The sequence below is a fragment of the Falco cherrug genome, chromosome 1 (assembly GCF_023634085.1).
Source record: "Falco cherrug isolate bFalChe1 chromosome 1, bFalChe1.pri, whole genome shotgun sequence".
NCBI classification, from domain to species: domain Eukaryota; kingdom Metazoa; phylum Chordata; class Aves; order Falconiformes; family Falconidae; genus Falco; species Falco cherrug.
In genome coordinates this window covers 76,370,224-76,391,915 of record NC_073697.1, presented here as the reverse complement: position 1 = coordinate 76,391,915, position 21,692 = coordinate 76,370,224, and the positions used below count along the sequence as shown (strand labels likewise).

General features: G+C 46.3%; 3 protein-coding genes across 3 annotated transcripts; 1 reads left to right on the top strand and 2 right to left on the bottom strand.

Annotated features, from left to right (window-relative positions):
* Positions 1–548: 548 nt before the first annotated feature.
* On the top strand, positions 549–20,870 carry LOC102059170 (probable E3 ubiquitin-protein ligase HERC3). Its single transcript, XM_055720804.1, has 23 exons — positions 549–710; positions 1,527–1,659; positions 1,948–2,024; positions 2,560–2,781; positions 3,527–3,618; positions 4,210–4,340; positions 5,109–5,257; positions 5,554–5,630; positions 5,944–6,038; positions 7,832–7,891; positions 8,650–8,752; positions 8,914–9,097; positions 9,436–9,614; positions 10,741–10,836; positions 12,036–12,140; positions 12,215–12,337; positions 15,494–15,634; positions 15,715–15,881; positions 16,962–17,028; positions 17,233–17,312; positions 18,326–18,509; positions 18,901–19,000; positions 19,638–20,870. The coding sequence occupies exons 1-23, from the start codon at positions 629–631 to the stop codon at positions 19,850–19,852; spliced, it is 2,862 nt and encodes a 953-aa protein (XP_055576779.1). The 5' UTR covers positions 549–628; the 3' UTR covers positions 19,853–20,870.
* PIGY (phosphatidylinositol glycan anchor biosynthesis class Y) lies at positions 14,118–14,839 on the bottom strand. The gene has a single exon (XM_055720821.1). It carries the CDS (start codon positions 14,837–14,839, stop codon positions 14,609–14,611), a length of 231 nt encoding a protein of 76 aa, XP_055576796.1. The 3' UTR covers positions 14,118–14,608.
* PYURF (PIGY upstream open reading frame) lies at positions 14,209–15,387 on the bottom strand. Its single transcript, XM_014277915.3, has 2 exons — positions 15,171–15,387; positions 14,209–15,023 (listed from the first exon to the last, which is right to left on the bottom strand). The coding sequence occupies exons 1-2, from the start codon at positions 15,353–15,355 to the stop codon at positions 14,882–14,884; spliced, it is 327 nt and encodes a 108-aa protein (XP_014133390.2). The 5' UTR covers positions 15,356–15,387; the 3' UTR covers positions 14,209–14,881.
* Positions 20,871–21,692: the final 822 nt, after the last annotated feature.

Sequence of the window (21,692 nt, the reverse complement as noted above, 5' to 3'; positions counted from 1 at the left end):
CTGTCCAAGAACGGACGCAGACGGCTTTCAGATGTTGATACATTCCTGAAGCGGCCATTTCACCTGTGCTCGGCTTCACCCCGCCAGGCAGCCCCCCGGCTTCGCACGGGCTCTCAGGATCCAGGGAGCAGCAGGGCAGGTCTCTGAGCCCATGGAAAGCTGTGGAGGGACACGGGCGGGTCACTCGCCGAGACGAGTAATTAAGGCAAACGGGTGCCTTTTCCCCACTGCACCCCGCGGTGCCCTGCCCGCCCTCCGCCCTCCCGCCGCCGGCCGGGGGGACCAGGCAGCGCCCCCAGCCCGGCAGCCCCCCCAGCCCGGCAGCCCCCCCAGCCCGGCAGCGCCCCCAGCCCGGCAGCCCCCCCAGCCCGGCAGCCCCCCCAGCCCGGCAGCGCCCCCAGCCCGGCAGCCCCCCCAGCCCGGCAGCGCCCCCAGCCCGGCAGCTCACGCGTGCTCAGGCAGGGCTGCGTGTTTACCGCTCCGGGGGCGGTCGCGCCCGCTGCGGCTCCTCCCGCTGCCGCGGCACCCGCCAAGTTTCGGTTTCGGTTCCGTTTCCCCGCCGGGGCGGGGCGTTCCCGGGGCTGCCGCCGAGCTGCCGGGCGGCCGGCGGGGACCGGCGAACGGGGAGATGGCGGCGGGACGGCGGCAGCAGCAGCGGCGTCGGCGGGGCCGGGGAAGCGGCTCCGCGCAGCGGCCGCGGCAGACGGGAGGTAGCGACCGGGGGAGCGGGGGGGCGGCCGGGGGCCGGGGCCGGGAGCCTCCCGGCTGCGGGCTGCACTCGCCCCCGGAGCCGAGCGCGCCGAGGGAGGCTGTGCTGGGCAATGGGCACGGATCTCCCTCAGGCTGCACGCACGGGGGAGGTGCGAGCAGGGTGGACGGCGAGCCTCCAGCAGCGAGTGGGGGCAGGCTGTGCCGGGGCGCACCTTTCAGCTTGGGCATCCCGGGTCTCAGGCGCCTGTGCTGCGGTGGGGCTGCACACGAATGACGGTGTCTGGCTGGTGCCCCGGGGTCGGGGGAGCACCTGCAGCCCCTCAGCTGCAGACCAGAAGGGACATCCTTCAGCTCTACGTAGGCGGTTTCTGAATTCTCCGTCATTGCTTCTCCAGTAAAACATCCGACTTCAAGGCATCCCACCCCCAAGGCTGTGACAAATCTGGGGTGATCAGGTACCTCAAGAAGTGCTTTATCTCCCCGGGACACTCTCCACAGCTGTGCAAAAGTAACGGAGTGTGCTTCTTGCTGACGTTTCGCTGATCGTCTTGGCAGCTGGTGGCAGAGCAGCCTAAGAGATGGAGAAATGTCTTTTAGTGCTAGTCAGGAGAGTCATCTGGCATGAAGTGGGTAGGACACTGAAACCCCAAGGGGCTGGAGAAAATAAGTTGTACACGCTTGTCTCACTTTTTCCTGAGGAGCAGAAGCTCTTGGTGAAGGCGGTAACACACAGAGAACTTGGGGAGGGGGCCAAGATGGTTAGGATGCCCGCTGCCTTGGCGTGACTGTCGTGCCTGTCTGTATTTGTTCTGCAGAACACGTGCAGTCGCAGAGGAACGAGAAGGTGCAATGCTCAAACCACGATGCAACACATACCCTTGTTCTCTCCCCTGATGGGAAGCTTTCCGAAGGCTGGGTTACAGCTTCAGCCGCCGGCTCTAAGACAAGGTAAGAAGCTTTCATGGGGTGGAGGTTGGGATGGGAGCTCTCAGAAAATGCGGCCCGCTTTTCCTGAAGGTAACGTCCCTGAAACGGAGGCACGCTCCTGTTGTAGAGAGGGAACTGGAACTTTAACCTTCCATTACTAGGTAGTAGAGTGAATCAGCTTACAGGCGACCTATATTTTTCCGTGTAATTCCCGCTAAATGTGCTGGGATTCGGTGAGCAGACGATCTTCATCCTTTACTTTGTCTCATGGCACAGCATCTATCTATTTTTTTCTCCTTATTTTTGTAGGCTGGTGAAAGAACTAGGAAACAAAGATATTGTTCAAATAGCATGTGGGGACGAGCATGCCATGGCGCTAACCAGAGGTAACCTCTTTCAACCACATTTTTTCCTCCAGATGGGAGTCACATTATGGCAGGCTTGCTCTCAGAAGGGAGTGTTTGAACAACTTCCAGTAGTTGGTGACACCATTAGAGGGCAATGAGCGGTGGGTAGGGGACACAAAGTGTGCTGGCTGTCCCAGTACCCAGGGACCTGCAGCTCTGTCTCCCTCTGGTCCCTGAGCACAACCCCTCTGCAAAGGTGCATTGTGGAAAGCAGACATAGCCACCTCGCTCTGCGGTCACCAGACCTGCTCACTCTTAAGTTGGAGCACCTCTCTGGTTGGTTTTAGAGGTGGAAGCACACCCTGCCTTTATTCTTGCTGTGCTCCATCACACGGGCAGTATGGGACCACCCCAAAGGGGTCAGAAGCAAAGAGGGACTTCTAGCTGCAGGTGATGGTCTCACCTTGGAGCTCGGTCTCTGAAAACAGCGCTGATTTTCGCTCCCACTCCCAAAATGCAAACACTCAAAGGAAGCAGTGAGGCTGACCTGTTTTCTTTTGTTCTGTGTGTGAAGGAGGTGAGCTCTTCACCTGGGGCCAGAACGCCCATGGACAGCTCGGAGTGGGGAGCCAAACCACGTGCATTCCCGAACCACAGCTGGTAGAAAGACTGAAGGGCATCTCGCTCGCTCAAATTGCTGCTGGAAGAGCTCACAGTGCTGTTGTATCACTCTCTGGAGCTGTGTACTCCTGGGGAAAAAACGATTTTGGACAGCTGGGACTTGGAGACACAGAAGGTAAGGAAGGACAGCAGTAGGAAGGTGTTTTCCTGGCCAGTGAGCTTCCCGCAGACACAGGAGTGGCTCCTCAGGACTGTCAAGCCCCTTTAGAGCAGCGGTGGATGGTAAAGTCATTTGGAGAAAGTATATCTGGGTAAGTTCTGTTTCCTGACCAGAAAGGTCATGCAGGGACTTTCTACAGAGAATTTCCATTCATTTTATGTGGCCGACTGGATAGCACAGGCTCTTAAAACCTCATGTCTCAGAGGTCTCTTTCCACTCCCATTCTCTCTCCAGGCAGTCTTGCATGAAATAAACTAATTTTATACCTCTCTGCCTTCTGTAATTCTCTGTAAACACAAGGTGAGAGAAGAATTAAAATCACCCATTGTCTTCAAACCTAGAAGGCTACAGCAGAGGTGCCCTAGCCAGAGACAACCTGAAGTCAGTGGGATCTGAATGAGCCCACACCCTTGAGAGTCAGATATTTTGAAGCCAAGTGCCTTTTGGCAAGCAGATGTGAAAGCACTGCGTTGTTTCAGATCAAATGTAAATGAAAAGACAATCCTATGAAAAAAGACAGAACATTGTAAGAAAGAATATGTTATCATGGAGGGTAGAAAACAACTTAAACCCAAGCTGTAAATGCATGAATTCCTGTAAGAGAGGACTGAAAAGTGCAAACCCTCCATATTTTCTAAATCTTTCTTTGTGTGAGACCCCCCAGCACTTTTTCACTTTAGCAGCACTATCTTCTTTCCAGACAGGAGCTGCCCATCGTACATCGGAGCGTTGGAGCACTGGAAGACTGTATTTATCTCATGTGGGGCAGATCATACTGCAGTTCTCTCCAAGGTGAGTCTGAAATGGAAATTCAGCGTCTGAGACCTCACCCTGCAATAAAAGATAACATTGCTGAAAGTCAGCACAGAGAAACTGGGACGGCAATGCCTGCTTCCATCCGAGTTTGAAGCCGATCCCCAAGGGATGCTTACTAAGCTATTGGGAAAACTGGCCTTTTCTCACATTCCCGTCACCTGCACGCAAACTTTTGCAGGGATGTGGTGAATGGGAGTTCTGGGGCAAAGAGGTGCAGTTCCACTTACAGTACTTTTTGAAAATATTTTCTTTTTTTATAGCATATTGGGGACTTCAGAAAATGTGACCAATACCTAATTCACTTGGGTTCACTCATAAAAGTAAAATTCTTAAGTGACAGGGAGTTATTCTCAGGAGCTAAATTGCTTTTCTCAGGAGTTAAATGATTTGGCCATTACAGTGTAGGGTTAGGCTTGATGTGAATGCCACCTGGCCACCTGCGTTTGAATCGGGGATGTTTTGTATCAAGTCCCGTTTAACTGTGTCGTGCCGGCTGTCACTCCATGGTGACCATCTGAACATCATTAATGATGCGGCGATCCTGTTGTTTGTTCCTTCACCTTCAAGGAGGGGTTGGTGTGCACCTTTGGAGCTGGAGGGGCCGGCCAGCTTGGTCACAACTCCACCCGGAATGAACTCGTGCCTCGTGTGGTGGCTGAGCTGTGGGGAGCGAGAGTCTCGCAGGTTGCCTGCGGCAGGTGGGACAGTACCAATAACATCCCTTCTAAGGTCAAGGTCCTAGGGGAATCGCTGGAGAACAGTAGGGAGGGGAGTCACCGGGATGTTGAACCTGCATCCCGGTAGGTCAGCACTGTCAGAATATTGACCACTCTCCAAGTGTAAGCCACCCTTCTGCCCCAGCAAAAGCAAAACCCTCAGCCCCTGCCAAGCAGAGGGAGAGGGCAAAACCCCAGAAGCCCTTGGTTTTTCGATCTTGTAAGAAATGAAGGGTGTACTGGGTTCCAAAGGGCAAAAGCCTGTCAAAAGCCTTTGTCAGGAAGGTCACCGAATTCCTTTTCGCTTTGACAAACTGGTGCGTCCTTAGAAAGAGTTAAAGAGCAGTGGTAATTACCCAATTTCATTCTGCCTTTCTGGAACTGGGCCAGAAAAAGTGTCCTGTCAACTTTCCTGGGCTTTGTATCATGCTCAGCAGCACAAAAGTTGTGCTTGTAAAAACGGCAGGACGTGAATCTAGCAAGGCATAACCCTTTATTTTTGTATGTGGAACCCGGGTAAATCACTAATATTAGAGGACAGTATAGATTCGAGTCCTGATGTTCCTTTATTGCTGCCTGTTTATGCAAGGAAGGGTTCTAAGACTTTGGTTAAAAGGATTCTGCAGCTGGACCTTCAGGGCTTCAAAAGACAAGCCTCAGCTATCCCCTCTGAAAACATTATCTGTAAATTTGGTTCTGACTAGCCCAGTGGTATTAGCTTAGTATGACCATTTTTCTTTTTCTGAACAGACAGCACACCCTGGTCTATGTCCCTTCCTTGGACAAAGTCTATTTCTTTGGTTCTGGTGAAGAAGGACAGCTGGGAGATGAGAGAAAGCCTAATCAGTTGATACCACTTCCCATCGATTTACCAGTGAACTCTGGAAAATCCTGTCAGGGTAATGACCACTGCAGATGTGTACAATCTGTATCTGTTTCTCCCAGGGAGATGCTTGCTTTCTTGATTTCATGTTTACACCGCGAGACTAACATTACATCTCATGCTTGCTTGGTCATCCCAATAGATTCTACAACGGATAATTCCATTTGCTGCTTGATTTATCATTGTGGGTAATGGCTGCATAGAATCAACTTTTAGACAGACAGCTACTATCTGAGGGCTTTTTTTTACTGTGTGCTGTGTGCTGAACTCTCTGAAGATAATGACTGTTTCATCTTTTTTATTTGTTCACAGAAAGCAACATGTCACAAAAGGTGATCAAAATTATCGCAGGAGGAAACCAAAGTATTGTCCTTTGCAAGGACAACCAGGTATGTGCATATTTGATCATGGCTTCTAATTTAACCATCGTTCACGTTACTGCTGGAAACATTTGGATTTTCTGTCCTGCTTTTAGTGCTCCAAGTTCATATACATCTCTTGCAGTTCTTTCCAGGCTTACCCAGAAACTAACTTGTATGCAATACTATATATCTGTTCTGTGGTTAGTGCATCTGGATCATGCTGTGATTTACCATTAATTTGTTCATACTTAGGCCGAAATCTTGTAATGATTGGCTTGAAAAAAAGAATCCCATCTGCTAGACCTGTAATCTTGCCAATATTTTCATGCATTTCACACAGAATTCCTATTTGAATGGAATTGCCACTCTGAAGGGTGAAGAAGTGGATGCATGGATTTCTAATTCCAGTTTGCAAGATTGGAACAGTATAAGAAAGTAAGTCAGAAACCTGCTGGTTTGTTGGTTTTTTTTCCTCTGATACATGATCTTCTCTAAAAATTCTTATTTCTGGAGACTGTTGTAGGAACTGATGTTCAGGAATTTAGCTGAGACGGAGTCTTGTACCAGCACTTCTTACCTAGTTTTTTGCACAGGAAAAGAAGAGCTGTTCATAAGCAACAACCCTTCAATAACCCTTTTGCAGGAACAGAGCAGACTTACTGCTTGCCTTTGGAAGCCTGTCCTCCCCCTTGTCTTGAGCAGAATGGTTATTAAGTTGATGAAGAGCCGACAGGTTAAATCACTGAAAGATTCAGTCTGCAGTCAGACCGAGACCTTGTGCAAAAATTGTAATCCAGAGTACCCAAACTGGAATGTTTTGTGTGTGTCAGCATTTAAAAATCAGTGATCTCTTCTTTAGTTACCCATTTTCAAAAGCATTTGAAAAAGGGTAACACATTTTCAAAAAAAAATTACCCATTTTCAAAAGCAGTAAGTATATACTACTGTGGGAAGCCTTACACTTAGGGCTGAGAATTATGATTATGTAGCCTTTTTTCAGATCTTACGTGGGAGGTTATTTTCTTTGGCCAAGTCTAATCCCAGCTGCTGATTTTGAGCATTTAAAAGTCTTGGCTGATTTGGATCTAAGCGTTTCCCTGACCATTTTTAGTGTGGTTTGGATCATCTGGAAAGTGGTTGTTGAGAGGGTTCTTTCCAGATCTCAATAGGAAGGGCCTGACAGCAAATATCTTAATAAAATAGCTGCTTTAATAAGAGTAGAACCAGGAATACAGGTAGTGAGTAAGCCTAGTGTCCCTTCAGATGCTGGGAACCCAGCTTTCACACAGCAGCAAATGGATACTCTGATGGATTTTCCCCCAGCCTGCTACAAAGGCCCTGCCAGTGGAGGGGTTCCTCCTCCAGTGCCTTTTATTTTGTATAACAAACCTAACCAGATGTTGAGGTTTAACCCCAGCTGGCAGCTAAGCACCACACAGCTGCTTGCTTACTCCGCCCAGTGGGATGGGGGAGAGAATCAGAAGAGTGGAAGTGAGAAAACTTGTGGGTTGAGATAAAGGCAGTTTAATAGGTAAAGCAAAAGCTGTGCAAGCAGAGCAGAACAAGGCATTCATTCACCACTCCCCATGGGCAGGCAGGTGTTCAGCCATCCCCAGGAAGGCAGGGCTCCATCACGCGTAATGGTGGCTTGGGAAGACAAATGCTATCGCTCCAAACATCCCCCTTCCTCCTTCTTCCCCCAGTTTATATATACTCAGCACGACATCCTATGTTATGGAATATCCCTTTGGCCAGTTTGGGTCACCTGTCCCGGCTGTGTCCCCTCCCAGTTTCTAAGAAACTGAAAAGCCCTTGACAGGGTCTGACCCTCACCCAGCAGCAACCAAACCCACCCGTGTGCTGTCAGCGGTGTTCTCACACCGAACCCAAACCACAGCACTGCACCAGCTACCGAGGAGAAAATTAACTCTGTCCCAGCCGAAACCAGAACACCAGATACCATCCCAGCCTGTCAGGGGAAGGTATCTCCATCATAACACCCACCGACAGGAGCAGGTTCCCTTACAAGGCCCAGGAGAGCAGGGCTGGCTTGCTGGAGATCGCCAACTCCTTGAATACAATCTCTTCTGCAACACTGTCAGTACAGTGGTGCTAAGAAAACTTTCATGTGGTTGAGTGCAGACACACTCGTATACACATTTTTTGTTCTTTCAGTATTAAAAACGTGAAGTTGAAAGGATTGACTTTGGTTTCTTTTTTACCATCAGGAATATCAGACTCATCTTTTCATCTGAGGCTTGCATCAATGGAAGCTTCCTGGAGAAAAGGTAGTGTGCACGACTTAGACATAACAGAATGTATTGGCTGCGTGAAAACTGATACGGAGGAGTGAAAATTGGCTACTGAATGCATTTGGTGCAACTGGCGTCACAGGAAGGAGTATGAAATGGAAACATGGATAGTAGGGGCTTCCTTAGGCAAAAAATGCACTTTTCTGGCAACTCGTCTGGAATTTGCAGGGCAACTGCTTAACTCCTTCATAAGCTTTAATTTCCTAATGTACCAAATTTGTACCAAACATGACGCAGAAAGTGTTATTTTAGGCTTCGTATGTAGAGAAGATTAGTCGTATCTGAATTTGCGAGAAGCAAGTCTGTATTTTTCAAAACCCAAGCTAAAATTAAGGGGTTTATCCCCCCAGCCATATTGAAATTTGCTATAGAAGCTCACATCTGGCAGATTATCCTACGGTGACTTTTCACAGAGGATGGTAATCCCTTTAGGCAATGTTACAGGTCCCAAAGGCTCCACAATAGCTCCTCCCAGCGCAGAAGTGCAAGTCATTTTAGGGTGAAATACAGGAACCCCACCATTAACAGTACACAGCCACACAAGGCAGGAAAGACAGAATATTCAACAGGTCACACCACAGTGAGGATATCTTCTTAGAACAGATGAAATTATACCCACTGGAGCTGGGGCTGAACTTTCCAAGTATTTTCTGATGTTAGGGTGTTTCACTGCTTCGTCAGTAACAAACCCAGCTTCTCACATGAGTTGGTTTTATTTTTTTCCTTTGTGATAGAGACAAACATTTCAAAACTTCCAAAGAAGTCTCAGGTGTAGACGTGTCAGAAGTGAAACATTTTTATGAGAAGATCAGCATGCAGCCAAAAGTCTTTCAGGAGGTAAGGATCTGATATAAAGATTCTCACTACACAGTTACTGAGGAGCCCTGGATTTGTGCTTGAAACTTGGGAATTTCATGCCAACCTAATTCATAGATGATTTTGGCAAAACATAATTGCCTTTTTAATTCTTGTCTTTTTTTTTTTTTTTTCCTTTGAAGGTGCAAAGGGAGGTGGAGAAGTTACTGCCATCATTGTCTTCCTCTCCCATCTCACCTGAAAATTTCAGAGTCTACTTGATCTTGCCTTTCCTTCTGCAGGGAGAGGATGACAGCTCTTACCATTCTCTCAGGCTTCTAGCACAAGCTATCTTGAAGCTCCAGCCAAAGGACCTACAAACTCTTGGTAGGGTTTTATGATGATAGAACCAAATGATTTAAATGCTTGGTCATTTTCGTCTGCAGAGCAAGAGTTAGTATTGCTGATGTAATTTGTTCCAGAGTTCAGCCTGAAAGAAATGCTTTTGGTAGAAACATGGGGACTATGCAGCAAGACATAAGAAAAAAAAAATCTCAGTCTGAGATTTCCTAATTTTTGTAGTGCAAAATTGAGCCTTTTTTTTGGTTTTTTTTTTTTTTTTGTTTCGTTCATTTGATTAAAAGAGAAAATGTAGCTTTTTCCAGAAATGGCAGTTATTTGCATGTTACCTGTGACAGATACTTCACTAGCTGTTTTCTTTGCAGAATGCCTATGGTCAAATCTAGAAACAGCCTTTTTCAAGGAGCTGGTCACTATATATCAGAGGGTTTCGGAGAAAAACCTGATTGATTTTTTCCTGGAAGTCACAGAAAGCCTAAGAGACCCCTTCAGCCTGCACCCACATGAAACAGTGACTCTGCAAATACTGCAGATTCTTTACCAGGTGAGAGAGTCTTTGGACCCTGATCAGATAGGGTGTATCAGTATGAGCTAGAGTATTTTAATCCTTTTTTACTTGAATTTTCTGGGTTTCCTTCTTACAAGGGAACATGTCACTTGACATGGTTTCAGGAATCTTTTCTGCTGTACACCAGCATAGCTTTGAAGGAATCCTGCTCTGGAGTTGTGCCTGGTTGACCCTCTATAGAAATGAAGAGCTGAAGGACGTTACAGGCCCTGCCAGGGGGAGGGATGCTTTCGGTGGTGTGAGGAGCACATGCATCGATGTGTACAGGGCTGTGGACGTGGTGTCCCATTCCCCTTTCTGCTGGTGAGATCCCTCACCCCAGTAACTGCTTACAGCACTTGAAAGACAACCCTCCTGCTTGGCGCATCGTGGGTGCCACAGTAATGCTGTGTGATGCTTTAAGAACCTGTTGCCTGAGAAATTTTCTGGGACAACAGAGCATCTTCAGCTGCACACAAGCAAGGGGAATAAAAGGGGCAATAACTGCATTCTTCTTGACAACCATCCTTTCTCCTGCTGAGATGTTCAAAGTTTAGGAAAGTCAAGAGTTCAAGCATGCACTTAGTATGAATCAAAGAGTCGTTAAATTTTGTTCAGAGTTGAATATCCTTTTGTCTGAGAATGCAGATTTGGGCCTCAAAGTTTAGACTTTTGAATCTGCATTTATCTAGATAAATAAACTCAGAAGTGCAGCAGGCCTGCTCCTCCGTAAGTGGCTACATCATTTGGAGCTTTACATGTTCACCGTCCTCCCAAAGATCCTACCTTTGCCAGGCAACAAGTATGAACGTGAATAGGGAACTTCAGATTGTCCTGCAACATGAAAGATACCCAAAGTGAAACATACCTTTCCTCATGGAGTCTTGTTAAGGGATCTTCACTGTAAATGAAAATTGCTTTCCTACTAGTTTATACGTGGCTTTCTGAGACTGGTCACTGCTGAGCGCTGTGCTACTCGTAGCACTTCTATCCTGCTTCTGTGCAGGGTCTCAGAGCTCTTTCTGCTGAAAGCCCTGTTACTCCTTAGTTCTGTCTTGCCACACAGGCGCACAGCTCGCTAGATCTGCTCACACCCCTTTTCATATTGCATGTATCAATGCAGGTGAACTCCAGAACTGGTTTCAGAGTACAAGCAAACAACTTCTATGTGCCTCCAGTGAAAGCGATTGTCGCATTATGTTGGTCCTTCAATAAAGAAGTAAGTATATAACCTTACCAGCCGTGCAAAACACTCCCCCCCCCCCTGTTTTATTGGCATGAGTTGATATATATGAAGTCAACTCTAGATGCTAGCCCAGTACCTCTCAAAGACAATGTATTTTCCCTAGTCCTCCAGCTGTTCTAAATTATGCAAACCATTCACCATCCCAGTTTTTTAGCAGCTACAATAACACCTTCCTTGAGATGACCCAGAGCTGTCCTCCAACATCTTAAGCAGCTCTGTTTGTGTTGAACTGATGGTCAGTGTGAAACAGCACCATGAGAGGATGGTTGCTATACTTCTTGTTCCTCTGGGTTTTATTATGTTTAATTAACAGAAATATTGTGAGGTCTCTTTAAACTTCTACATAGAAACCCTATTGAGCATTTCAATTTATTTAAATCTAAAAACAAAGCCGTGGTAATAAAAGATAATCTGTGAAATGGTTCATTTCTTGATGATACGGAGGAGCGAAAATTGGCTACCAAATGCATTTGGTGCAACTGGCGTCACAGGAAGGAGTATGAAATGGGAACCTGGATAGTAGGGGCTTCCTTAGGCAAAAAATGCAGTTTTCTGGCAACTTGTCTGGAATTTGCAGGGCAACTGCTTAACTCCTTCATAAGCTTTAATTTCCTAATGTACCAAATTTGTACCAATTAACCAGAGTGGAGGAGGTCTGAGAAACAGTATAGAATCAAAAGCCAAAAAGGACATTATCTGAAGTTGCTTCCTTGTCACACTGGAGGTGTAACACTTTGAAGTAGATTATTTTGTATACCAATATCTACTGTTGAGATTACAGATAATAAATGCAACAGGTTTTAACAACAATGTACCATGACCTGGGTATCCAGGACATTTTTACAGTGTGTTTTGGTTTAGCTGAATTACAGAAGAAGCTATTAAAATCACAATCTGTTTTATTCCTGGGGCACTGTAACACAAGTGTCTGCTTGCGCAGACAGCTCAGGTGCCTCTCCAGCGGGGTTTCCCACTCACAGAGGTGTTTAGAAGCTGGTTTTAGAAAGCGTGCCTCTGTTGGTGTAGCATTGATGTACAGAACAAGGGCATATTTCAGAGATACGGGAGTTTGCCAGGGTACAGACTGGCAGTTCAGTCTACACATGTATCCCCAAACTCTGATTTTGCAAGAGAAAAATCAACACATCTTTTTCTTTTCCTTGTCATTTCAGACGTCCCTATGGATGCTGAGCAAATATCCATGCATCTTTGACATGCAAGACAAGGTCATTGTTCATTATACAGAATGCAAGACTCTGGCCAGCACCTTTAGAGATGTAAGTGTGGCCGATTTTTTTACAATCTAGAAGAGATAAACACACTGCTAACAGACTGTTACTTCTGTCTTCAGAGACACTTAACAGCATTAGTCCAGGAACACTGGGATTTTCCAGTCAGAAGATGGTGCCTTCTGCAAGACATATGGACCCATCTAAATGATGCATCAACGCAGCAATTCAGAAAGATCTTAAAGGTAAGATACCAAAGTATATTATTTGTTAGCTCCAAATACATTGCTGCAGTGTTCTTTGGTTTTCAGTGTTACTAAAGTATTGGTAGAAGGGTTTCAGTATTACTGAGCATACAGCAGAACAGCTACTCATTGAATTATTACAAAACATGTTCTATGGGGGATGCACAGTAAATCCGGAGGGCAGTATCTTACATTCTTATTCCAGGTAGCCATCAAGCTTTGTTGCGGTAAGTCAAATGCAAGTGGCAGTGCTATTTACTGTGAGGTTGCTTTGGAGTCATGTAATAGGATTGCTCAGGAAACCGGTAATTGGTGAAGTCCATTACTACTACTGCTAGGCTGACTTTAAAGACTCTAGGCTGGTTTGCTGTACGTGAAAAACCTGGTCGCTGGGGTGCCAGCCTTAAGAGGGCAGCAAGCAACGTAGCCACAAAAGCCATTTCTCTCATGGAGATGCTGCCTGAAGGGAAAGAAGGATAGTAACAGCAAGAGAGACGAAATACAGCTGTATTTCTAGCCCTGCCCTGCAAAAGCTGTTAGATTGCTGACGTGGGAGCAGGGCACCTGCCCAGAGAAGAGCTCAGCTCAGGGACCATGTGCCATGTCAGTCACTGACACAAGGGCTGTCAGAGTCTGGCACCACACCTGCGCAGCGGGAACTATAAACATCAGTACCCTGTTACCCAGTTCTGGTTCTTTCCAAGTGAGCCTTCTTGCCAACCAGAGCTGTCAAAGCTTTTCCTTCCTGTACACTTAGAAGATTCACAATGGGTCCGAGAGTTACCTTTCCTTCCCCCTTCCTCACAACATCAGCTGAAAGAGGCATGTATTTATGGAGGTGAGAAGGCTTGCCTCTGTACTGTCCTCTAGATCTAGTCTCTCTCCACTGATTGTACAAGGAGCCCCGATAAACAGTTGCACTTAGCTAGTCAGCTCTCAAATACACCTCTTGTGAGCACTGCCTTTCATACTGCCCATCAAAGCATTATTTGCTCAGCAGCAGCCTGATAATTTAACTGCACTGTTAGTATCCCACCAAGAGACACTTAAGTCTGTAGTATTTACAGCTTGGTGCTGCATTCCTCCACTTTTCAGCAGGTAAGGGACATTAATGTGTTTGCATTGCAGCTACAAACCACTCAGGAGCAAAACATAAACCAGAAAGCTTTGTAATAGATTATTGTAGCATTAGCCTGTCCCCCTCGTAGCTGTGTCCCATTAAGACATTTTGGCAGACAGTACCAAGAACTCTGCATGTGACATCCTCATAGTGGTCTGTCACTCCATTCTCCAGTGTTGCTGTAAATGAAAACAAGGAAGGTTGAAGTATTTAGCAAAAGTATCTTCTGTTCCTGCACTACTGAGGAGAAGATAGTGCTAAGGGGAAAGATACTCTACATACTTAACATTTGTAGCTGCCAACCTGGCTACCAAATTCTGGGCTCAGTTTGAGTGATTTTTACTCTAACGTGTAAGCAGATGCCTCTTTAACAAAGATGACCTAGCCTGGCTATGAAACCAGGGCAATCAGACACATTTAACAAATAGTGCAGGGACACACATCTCCTAAACAGACACTGGAATATGTTGGAGGCCACTCTGACAAAACCCCCAAATGCAGAAGTACATCCTTTCTGTAGTGCTGTCATTTCCCCATCTTTTTCTTACCAACCCCCACCCCAACAAACCCCCCAACCCCTGAAAAAAAACAGCAAACAAACCAAAAAACCCAAGCAAGCAGCTATTGGACACACAGACATGGCTATCATCCAAGTAAATGTGTCTTCATTTAACTCAAGTTTTGTTATTAAACGTCAGCCTAATTATGTTCTTCTGACAGTGAGAGAAATACATTTCAGTACACACATCGGTTCAAAACAAAGCCAAAGCTTGTAATTCAAAGAACAATTCCTATCGCTGCATAGTTATTGCTTATTATTTAAGATCAGTTATTTCAGACAGGGTACAGTTGTTCCTCATAAAACCAATCACCACCTAGAAGATATTAATTTGTGCCACTACAAACACACAACGCTCTTGAAGGGATACACTAGAAAGAATTGATGCTTCTTGTTATTCCTCCTCTTTATCTGCCTTAGTAGTAATTAACAGGCTGCTGCAGATGACTTCATACAGTTCCAGCTACTACTAGGAAAATGATGACAGTCACTAGTGCCAGAAGGGAAATCTCTCAAATCAGCTGCAATACCTGATGAGATTAAATAAATGGAGCTGCTTTAGAGAAGCCCAGGGGTTAGCAAATGCATCGCACTAGTTGTGCCTAAAAAGCTTAATCCCCATCCAGGTCCACAGGTGGAAGAATACATAAACCGGTATTGTAACAGGAAGGAGGAGACTGTAGAAACATAAGCTGTTTGTGCTGGTGCAGCCCTGTGGGAAGGTTTCATCGACACTGGCCGAGTAAAACAAGCCCGCTAGGGACAGGAGGGGCACCAGCACAGTCAGCGTGGGCAGGGAGGGGAGCACGCCTCCTCCCGCCATCAGTCCCACCAGTCCCAGTAGGCTGCTGTGGCTGGCGAGGCCTCAGGGCTGCTTCAAGCCCTCGGCTGGGGGCTTCTTCTGAGTCGTCCTGGCAGCCTCCGGGATCATGTTCGGGATGCCATCGATGACGGGGTACGCAATGCCCAGCTCCTCGTTAATGAGCTCGTTGGTAGCCTCTTCGTACCTGGCCAGGCAAGTCGGGGAAAAAAACCCAAAACAAACAACAAACCACAATGAAAAGAGGCGTGAGTAACCTGGCCCTGCCCCTCGGCAGCCCCCCTCGCTCGACCGGGGGCAGCAGCGGGCCGAGGGCGGGCAGCGGGGCGCTCACCTCAGAGGCCGCTTGGACAGCGGGCACACCAGGAAGCGCAGCAGCGACGGCTCCAGCGGCTGCGGCCGCGCCGATCCCGATCCCTGCCCCGGGTCGGGGTCCCGGCCCTGCCCGCCGCTCGCTGCGCGGCCGCCCGCCGCCCCCCGCAGCACCGCCGCCGCTCCGCGCCCGCCGCCGCGCAGCATGGCCGCCGCCCCCGCCCGCCGCGCCGCTTCCGGTGCGCCGCCGGCCCGGCCCGGGCTGCGCCGCGGTGCGCCACGGGGGTTCCGCTCCGCCCGCGGGTGCCGCTGCCGCCGGCGCTATGGGTGTCTCGGGGCTTGCAGGTGTCCTTCGTGGGCGAGGCCGGCCAGGACGGAGGCGGGCTGACCCAGGAGCTCTTCAGCGTGGCCGCCAGGACCCTCTGCCAGCCCGGTACCGGGGCCTTCTGCCGCCTGGCCTCCGGCCTGGCCTGGTTCCCCAGCCAGGTAAGGAGCCGGCCCACGGGGGCGGGGAGCCCGGGGCGGGGGCAGTCACGGCTTTTCTTACCTGCTTGTTTTTTAACCAGGTGCCGAGCTGTGAGGACACCTTCCACCGGGTCGGGACGCTGTTCGGAATGGCCCTGTATCACGGGAGCGTGGTGCCTGTCCCCTTCCCCAGGGCTCTCTATAAAAAGCTGCTGGGCCTGGCGCCCACCCTGCAGGACCTCGAGGAGCTGATGCCAGTCGCAGCCCGGTACGAGCCAGCCGTGGGCCCGGTGCAGGCCAGCCGCAGCCTGAGCTCTTGCTGGGAGGCCATGGCCAAGGCTGGGCTCACAGCTCAACACTGGGCGCGGAGATCCCCAGGGCTGTGTTCAGGGTGCCCGTGGCAGCTACGTTGGCCACCATGGAGCTGCTGAAGGCCACAGCTTCCCAAGGTGGCCCTTGCCCAAGGCACAGATGTTGCTCTTAAACAGAGGCCGGCACTGCCAAAACTAAAAGCCAAGCCCCATGGCTTAGGAGGGGTCAGATTTCTGCTCCGTGTAAGCTTAAGTCCACGGAGTGAACATATAGTTCCAAACGCTCTGAGCTGTAGTTGAGACTTGAAAGAACTAAGCACCCAATTACTAATGTTGTTTTTTTCTCTGATTTGCTAATTATCAGTTTCCACAATGTTACACACAAGCACGGTGTTACCATACGCTGCAGTTGTGCCAGATTTGAGAGCCCGCATGCAGGGTTTCCACGAGCTAGGAAAGGAGGTTTCAGGCAGATACAACAGGGAGAGGTGCTGCTGCCACCAACGTAAAGCCTCTAGGTCTCTGATGCCCAGTTTTCTGTGCAAGTGCTATGAATAGCCGAGAAGATGGGAACCCCATCCAACAAGCCAATGACTGTGTCAAGGTGCAAAAGAGTCCTCAGTGAAGTGAAATGTCAGCTCACCTGCAATACTTTGAGAGGTGCTGCACCCCAAAACAGTTCTTTCAGATCATCCCTCTGATCCACAGTTCCTCGCTAGATGATATCTGGAAGAACTCGGCTGTGGTCCAAGCGCACTTGCTACTGAACTTTGTGTAAAGTTATCCCCACAGGGTGTGGTGATGGACTTGCCTGGAGTCCTTTGAGGTGAAGGCATTTGCCCTCATCTCTTGGCAGCAGTGGGATGTAAGTGTATAGATCAGTTTAGGGCCATACATAAAGGTTCTGTGTGAGTATAGGTGTTGTGTATATACGTGCATTTAAATACTGCTTGTGAAAGGGTGGTTTTCAGCAGAATTTGAAAGTGCATTGAATGGTCACGTTTCTTCTCTGTTTTTTCCTCCTTGTTTTTTGAAAGGAGTCTTCAGGGAATTTTGGATGAAGAATGCGATCAAATCCTCGAGAGCCTGGACATGGACTTCACGGTAAAACATTATTTTGCCCTTCAGACATGCCATGTATGTACTCGGGCAAGATGGTGTCCCACTGCAAATGACACAACTTGTCTGTAAACTCAAACTAGTAAGAGTACCATGTCAGACCCTGTAGAAAGAAAGAATGATAGATGTAGCACATATGTATCTGTCATTTATAGATGTAACATCCAATGTTTTCATTTGTTTACGTAGATAATGGAAGAAGGAGGTTCCGCGGTTGCCATTGAACTAAAAAAAAATGGTGCCAACATTCCTGTCACTAGGGATAACAGGTCAGTTTTATTTTTCCTATATCTGTTGTCTTGTTGTGAGTGTATGAAATACCATATCTATATCCAGAAAGTACTGAACATCAGCATTGTGCTGTTGGTCTTGGTCCAACAGGTTGTATGCTTTCAGTTCTTGATTTACTTTCTGCATATGTACCAGACATTGGCAGTTTGTGTAAGCAGTGGGTAAGAAGGGGATCCTTGGACATCCTGGCATCTGCATATACAGACATGCTTGGCCTTATCAGGGGAATTCCTAACAAATGTATAAAATACCCCGAAACAATATTTTCTTGGAAATACAGACAGTTTGTCTGGGAGCTCCAGCTATAGGTACACCTGTATAAGTTTCTTCTTAAAAGCAAAATGCTGCCTGCTTATTTGCATATATGGAATGTATCTTGTATATAACAGAGAAAGAGCGATCTATCAATCTGTTGTGTCAATATTAACTTCAGCACAGGGGAGAGAGAGAAATTCTATGGCCTGAGTTTGAGGACCAATAGGGATGCGTGAAAGGGCTGTTTAGGAAGCTTGAAGTATAGTGTTTACATTGAGTTGATTGTATGAGTGCAATGTCACTAGACAAATCCCCATCACAAATGCAAGGGTAAAACTGTACTGATAAGCAGCTGTGCAAATACCTATTTTGATTTCAGGGCATTGAATTCCTCAGCATTCAGTGGGGGGTTTGCTGAATTTACACCATTTAGGGCTGCTAGGTTCCATCTTACTAGTGACATGTCTGATAGGATTTCATTGGACTGTTCACATGAAGTACAAGGAGTGTTATCAAAATGAATCCATGTTGGCCAGCATTCTCTTTTATTTGTGATGATCCTCCCAGCTTATTCAGTGAATAAATAATTGGCAGTGTTGACTGCTTTCAGTAAGGACTGAATCTTTACAGTAGAGCAGGTCATACGGAATAAAGGAATAAGGAATAAAGTCCTCTATAATTCCCCTTTTAAAAAAGCACCTATTGCATTGCTTGTTTGATGAATGTATCTTTGCAGGAAAGAATTTGTTGACTTGTATGTGAATTACGTGTTCAATGAATCAATACGGAAGCCATTTGAGGACTTTATGCAAGGGTTTTTAAGAGGCTGCCCAGCTAGAAAGTGGAAGATGTTTCTCCCTGCAGAGCTCCAGATTGTTCTTCAGGGACATACAAAATTTGACTGGCATCTGCTGGAAGAGGTATTGGATACAAGCACAGCGCTTTCTGCTATATCTGCTGAGCATAAGCTCTTGACATGTTCCTTTGCTGAGTGCATAGGTCATGAACAAAAACCAGAAGCTCAAGGGACTTTTTGTTTTTTGTTTTTTTTTTTTAATTGTGTCACCATTTTGAGTCTGTTTCTAAACTACATCAGGTACAAGAACAGAGAGGACTAAAAATCAAATCATAGCTCAAGGGTTGTCATATGAATCTTTGAAAAACAAATGAACAAACAGATTCTAGACACTAAGAGGATTTGAATATCTATGAACAGGATTATAAAATTTATCGGATAAACTGTTGTTATTTTAAATAAAAATGGAAATAGTGAGGATTAACTGACCTGTTTTATTTTTATCTCTTCGACAGAATGTGATTTACATACAGTATAAAAAGCTAGATCAAATCATTGGGAATTTTTGGACGGTGTTTCACAAGCTCCCAGAAGAAAAAAAGAAAATGTTTCTTGGTAATGTATCAAGCATTTTAATTTTTTCATAGCCCTTTTCTTTCCCCCACAACACACATTTTAGGTGCACATGAAAAATGCGATAGTTCCAAACAGCTTTTTGACACATCCCTGTGTCTGCCTGCCATATTTTCTAGTGAAAGCCACAAAGAAATGGCACAAAAAATTGCACAGGCACAGCTCTGACCCTCCCTACATCCCTTGAGGCTTGCCTGAGTGCTTCTGACTACCTTGAAACTTGCAATTACTTTATGCCTTAATTTTATGGTTACTGGTTTTTGGTCAGAGGCCTCGACTCGTGTGAGCAGACTATGTTGACGTAAGCAGTTTAGCTTTCTCAAAGGATTACAGAAGGTAGCTCATCCTTTTTAAATGCAGAAGGTCAAACATAGCCTGGCCTTTGTCATCCACAGGGTCTGTATAAGTAAAAGTAAAAGAGGGCTTATAATGATTATGAATCAGCAAGAGGCTTTATCATATTCAGGTACAAATTCAACAAAGCAAAATGATTAGCTTATGGAAATAGCCATATTTTTACACTTAATTTTCCCTCATGATTTTCATCCTGTGATAACATTATCATGTTTTTTCTAAATTTGCTAATGTTTTTTTGTTTTTCTTTTTCCCCTTCCTTCAGCTTTTTTGTCAGGGTCTGATCGAATCCCTTGCTATGCACTGGACTGTTTTAGATTTTCTATTGCAGATCCTCAAGTAGAAAATCCAGATGAGATGTATCCTTTTGTCAATACCTGCAGCCATATTTTGTTTCTCCCCAGATACAGAAATAAAAGAATACTCAAGAAAAAGTTGCTTGATGCTATAGAGCATAATGAAAATTTTGGCTTGCCCTAACTCTTGGTCAGGAGCACTTTAAAGCAAAAACAAAAACCCAAGTCTTTGTTTCCCTTGTCATATTTTTCTCTTAATAACTCCAGTTGACTTACTGGTTTCTACCCTGCCTTATTTTCACTGCACTTTATAAACATTTGGGTGTGTGCATTCACTAAGATTTTATATTGATTATAAAAATGAGCGTAGACTGGATACCTGATTGTTAGATTATAAAGTTAGGAAAGAAGAATCCTATTTAACCCACTTCCAAGAAGCAAGCTGATAACCAAGTATATTTAAATATATGTGCAACCTGTCTACGCTGTGCTGATCTTGTTTAGCTGGTGAGCTTTCAGCAGCAGGGGTTTTGCGATTTGTACATTACCAAACATGCAACCAGTATATGCTAGTCAGTCATTGTTGCAAGAGTAAATGCTAGGGTAAAGTTTTCATCTGCATTAGTTAAGAATTCTTTTGGGGAACAGCTAACGCTAAAGAGACATGTTCCTGCAGACTGTGAATTGAAGGAGCAGCCTGTGCTTACCTGCATATGGCCTTTGACTTACCTGAGAGAAGTTCTTAGGATAAGGATTTGATCACTCCTAGACTTTGTCAAAAGCTGTATTTGTAATGCATTAATGGACTTTTAATTATTTAGTGCAATAAAACTGTGGTATTTGTCATGTTTCTTTATATCTTCTGAGGAGATACTTGGCAATTAAATCAAAATTTCAGGCTTGCAGAACAGCTCTGTCTACAGAACCCTGCGGGCTTGAGGCCTGCAGGGCTGCTGGAAGCTCATTGTGGAAACAGTGCCTAACCCTGGCAGGATGCTGACACTGTCAGGCGGGATGTGAGGGCAGGATGTGTGGTTTTCTGTGTATTTTGCTTCGTGTGAAATATATGGAGAGAGAGAGAGAACAGTCATGATTTTTCAGCAGTCTTATCTGTCCGTTTGTATGTTAAATGTGTCAGTGGATAAACTTATGTACAGAAAACTTTTATTGTGTTGAATTAAATGATGATTGATTAATTTTCACACCTGTAGTTGTGTTCTTCCTTGGTTATGCAGCCTATGCTTGATTCTATCTGTGTTTTCTGTCCTCATTGTTACCAGGAAGACATTCACAAGAGGAGTCAAAGGCTGATATAAGTCTAATTCAAATAGAAGGATTGCATAGGCTGAACCAGTCAAGGTCTTTCACGTTTGGTGCAGATTGTGCTTTAGATGAATGTAAAAATTGAAAGCGAGAAGACGACAGGAATTTTTACTTCCTGTTCTGTCTTGACTTTGTGTTGGGTATCACATGCACACCCTCTTGGACCAGGGAGGCTGCCTCTCTGAAATGCCAGTAAATGATATAAACCTTTTTTGGAAGTGACTGTTAGGCTAGTGATATTTTTTTTTTTCTTTAGGAAAGTAAATGTTTCCTAGGAAAGACATAAGCATTATTTATGAATTTATGAATAGTAAAAAGGATATTGTTACATACTAAGAAAAAGAGAGCTTCCTTTTAAGTTACAGTATAGTAATTAGTAAAGAAAAACTTAAAGCACTCACCTCAAGTACCAGGGTGATATGGGAAAGCAGGTGACACAGTTGTGGCGACAGGAAGAGGGGAAGTAGTGCCTAGGAGGATGCCAGCTGCCAGCCAAGGGGAGCAAGGGGACATGCCCTGTGGAGAGCTAACCCCTGTCCCCCTCACCCTCCTGGGGCAGACAATGCACCAGAGGGATGCTTGCGTCCTCTGGGAAAGGCACTACCCTGCTGCAGGTGTATCTTTGTGGAAAGAGGGAACTGGCAGAAACCCCAAGCTGTTGTCCCCATTGAGCCAGAGGGTCCCCATCCCATGCCCAGCTG